General features: G+C 42.8%; 1 protein-coding gene across 2 annotated transcripts in view; it reads left to right on the top strand.

Annotated features, from left to right (window-relative positions):
• The window catches only part of PKP2 (plakophilin 2), a 115,840-nt gene that overhangs the window by 110,254 nt on the left and 2,796 nt on the right, over positions 1–2,790 (top strand). For both annotated transcript variants that reach the window (XM_032248303.1, XM_032248304.1), the window contains exon 11: positions 847–1,036. In XM_032248303.1, coding sequence (XP_032104194.1) covers positions 847–1,036 — 190 coding nt within the window. The remainder of the gene's footprint in view (positions 1–846; positions 1,037–2,790) is intronic.

The raw sequence follows: 2,790 nt of genomic DNA, 5'->3' as shown, positions 1-2,790 counted from the left end.
TTTTTGGTTGGTTGCTTGGTTTTTGGAGACAAGGTCTCTCTGTTACCCAGGCTTGAGTATAGTGGTATGATCTCTGCCCACTGCAGCCTCCACCTCCCAGTTCGTGATTCTTGTGCATCAGCCTCCTGAGTAGTTGGGACTACAGGCACAGGCATACACCACTACACCCAGCTAATTTTTGTATTTTTAGTAGAGACGAGGTTTCACCATGTTGGCCAGGCTGGTCTTGAACTCCTGACCTTAAGTGATCCATCCGCCTTGGCCTCCCAAAGTGCTGGGATTACAGGTGTGTGCCACTGCGCCTGACCAATAATATTATGTATTCTTTATATAAATAAGTATACTGATTTTTCACATATACTATTAATGTAATTATTTTCTTGTTATTATACATGCTTCATAGATATGTGTTGTAATGAATAATAGTCTTTGCAGGAGTGTTTTAGTTCATCATATTCCTATTCTTAGGATATTGAGGCTTTTTGGTTTTTCATTTACTTATATTACTGTCATAAAGCTCTCTGTAGAAAGCTTTTTTCATTTTCAAAGTAATATCTTTAAGATGTATTCCTAGACATGGAATTACTGAATTGAAGAAGGTGAAATATTTTTAAGTTCCTGACATTTCTGCCAGATTACATTCTGAAAAAATCTTCCATGTCCTGAGCACAGAGTATCCTCTTTTCAAAGAGTTTTAAAAATTTGTTATTAGGGAAGTTATATCTTTCCATGTGTTGTTAACCAGCTGTGTTTCTTTTTAAGAATGTTCTTTACTGAAAACGTATTGGGATCTTGGGATTAAGAAACAACCTTTTTAATCAAGTGTTCTTTTTTTTCATTTTGTAGCCAAAGAAACTCTCCCCGATTTGGTTTCCATCATTCCTGACACAGTCCCGAGTACTGATCTTCTCATTGAAACTACAGCCTCTGCCTGTTACACATTGAACAACATAATCCAAAACAGTTACCAGAATGCACGGGACCTTCTAAACACCGGGGGCATCCAGAAAATTATGACCATCAGTGCAGGCGACGCGTAAGTCTGTCAGCTGCCTTCCTGTTCCCTCACCACCCTGCGTGTAAATAACCCGGTTGTGAAGGTACAGTCATGAGCATCATGTGCAACATGGCAGCAAACAGGATGTAAAGCCAAGCCAGATCATCTGGTCGGCCCTCAGTGATCACCCAAAAGAAGAACCGAATCCATCATGCCACATGCTTGTCCCCTTTCTTCTAAAGTATCAAGAGAGGGTCAAACTCCAGAGCCTCTCTTGGTAGTGTATTTCAGCATTGTATTGGCCTAATGAATTAGTTTCCCAGAGCCACAGCTGTGATTTAGTAACAGCAGAATGTAGGCAGAGCAGGAGTCCTCTGGACGGGCAAGTACCCTTTTCCTCACTATGATCTTGGGAGGAGATGTCACAGCAGGTGGCTTAGAAGAAGCAGTGATGGCCAGGCACTGTGGCTCACACCTGTAATCCCAGCACTTTGGAAGGCCAAAGCAGGTGGATCACTTGAGGTCAGGAGTTCGAGACCAGCTTGGCCAACATGGCAAAACTCTGTCTCTACTAAAAATACAAAAAATTAGCTGGGTGTGGTAGTGCGCACCTGCAATTCCAGCTACTCAGAAAATAGGCTTGAGAATCGCTTGAGCCCAGGAGGTAGAGGTTGCAATGAGCCGAGATCATGCCACTGCACTCCAGCCTGGTTGACAGAGTGAGGCTCTGTCTCAAAAAAAGAAAAACAGAGAAGCAGTAGCAGTGATGGCACAGGAGAAGCAGTGGAGGGGAGCCTGACAAGAAAGTCTTGCTTTCACAGTTTTTTCTCTATCTTATCTCTTTTACCTCTTATTCCCTTTTAAGAATGGAAGGTCCGGTACATGTCACTCCACATCCCTGTTCCTGTTTTCAACTTTTCCATATTTTTAAAGAAAAAACAAAGTGGGGACAAGAATGAAAAACCTTGTATAACCAAATTATTTACTATTAATTTAGAGTGATGAGATTGGAAAGGGGCATGAAGATTATCTTTTTCTCTTTATTCAATTCTGAAGTGTTTGACTTCTTACATATAGATACAAGTTACTTTTATAAATAACCAAACAAGAAAAGAAATGGCCACTATAGCCAAGTTCTAATGAATCACAAAGCAGATAACTTCATCTGTGCTGAAGCGCACGTGGGTGCTTGGCTGTACAAGGATGTACATTGTTTCCTCCACCACAGCCCCACCCAATTTAGGCCTCTTCTCCTCTGTAGCCCCACTCTGCAGTGCACATGAGGAAGGAAGACTGCATTCAGAGTCAGATTAAAACAAGCCCTGAGCACTGGCTGGAGTGTCAATTCCCCAAGAATATTCACCTGTCCCCAGAGGCTGACAGATAGTATTAGAGTTGCTCGGTCTCTGTGCAAAGAATGAATTACTGCTGCAAAACTGAAATGACCCTTCCTCCAAGTAGTCATCCAAACTTCCAAGGGAAACTCTATAAGATAGTATGATGTGACCGAGCACGGTGGCTTATGCCTGGAATCCCAGCACTTTGGGAGGCAGAGGGGGGAGTTTGAGACCAGCCTGGCCAGTATGGTGAAACCCCGTCTCTACTAAAAAAGTACAAAAATTAGCCAGTTGTGGTAGCACGAGCCTGTAGTCCCAGCCACTCAGGAGGCTGAGGCAGGAGAATCACCTGAACCTGGGAAGCAGAAGTTGCAGTGAGCCAAGATCGCACCACTGCATTCCAGCCTGGGTGACAGAGCAAGACACTGTCTCAAAAAAAAAAAAAAAGAAAAGAAA

Source organism: Sapajus apella, unplaced genomic scaffold, assembly GCF_009761245.1.
Source record: "Sapajus apella isolate SASKATOON/1434 unplaced genomic scaffold, GSC_monkey_1.0 scaffold66, whole genome shotgun sequence".
Taxonomy (NCBI): Eukaryota; Metazoa; Chordata; class Mammalia; order Primates; family Cebidae; genus Sapajus; species Sapajus apella.
This window is presented reverse-complemented; position numbering and strand designations above follow the sequence as displayed.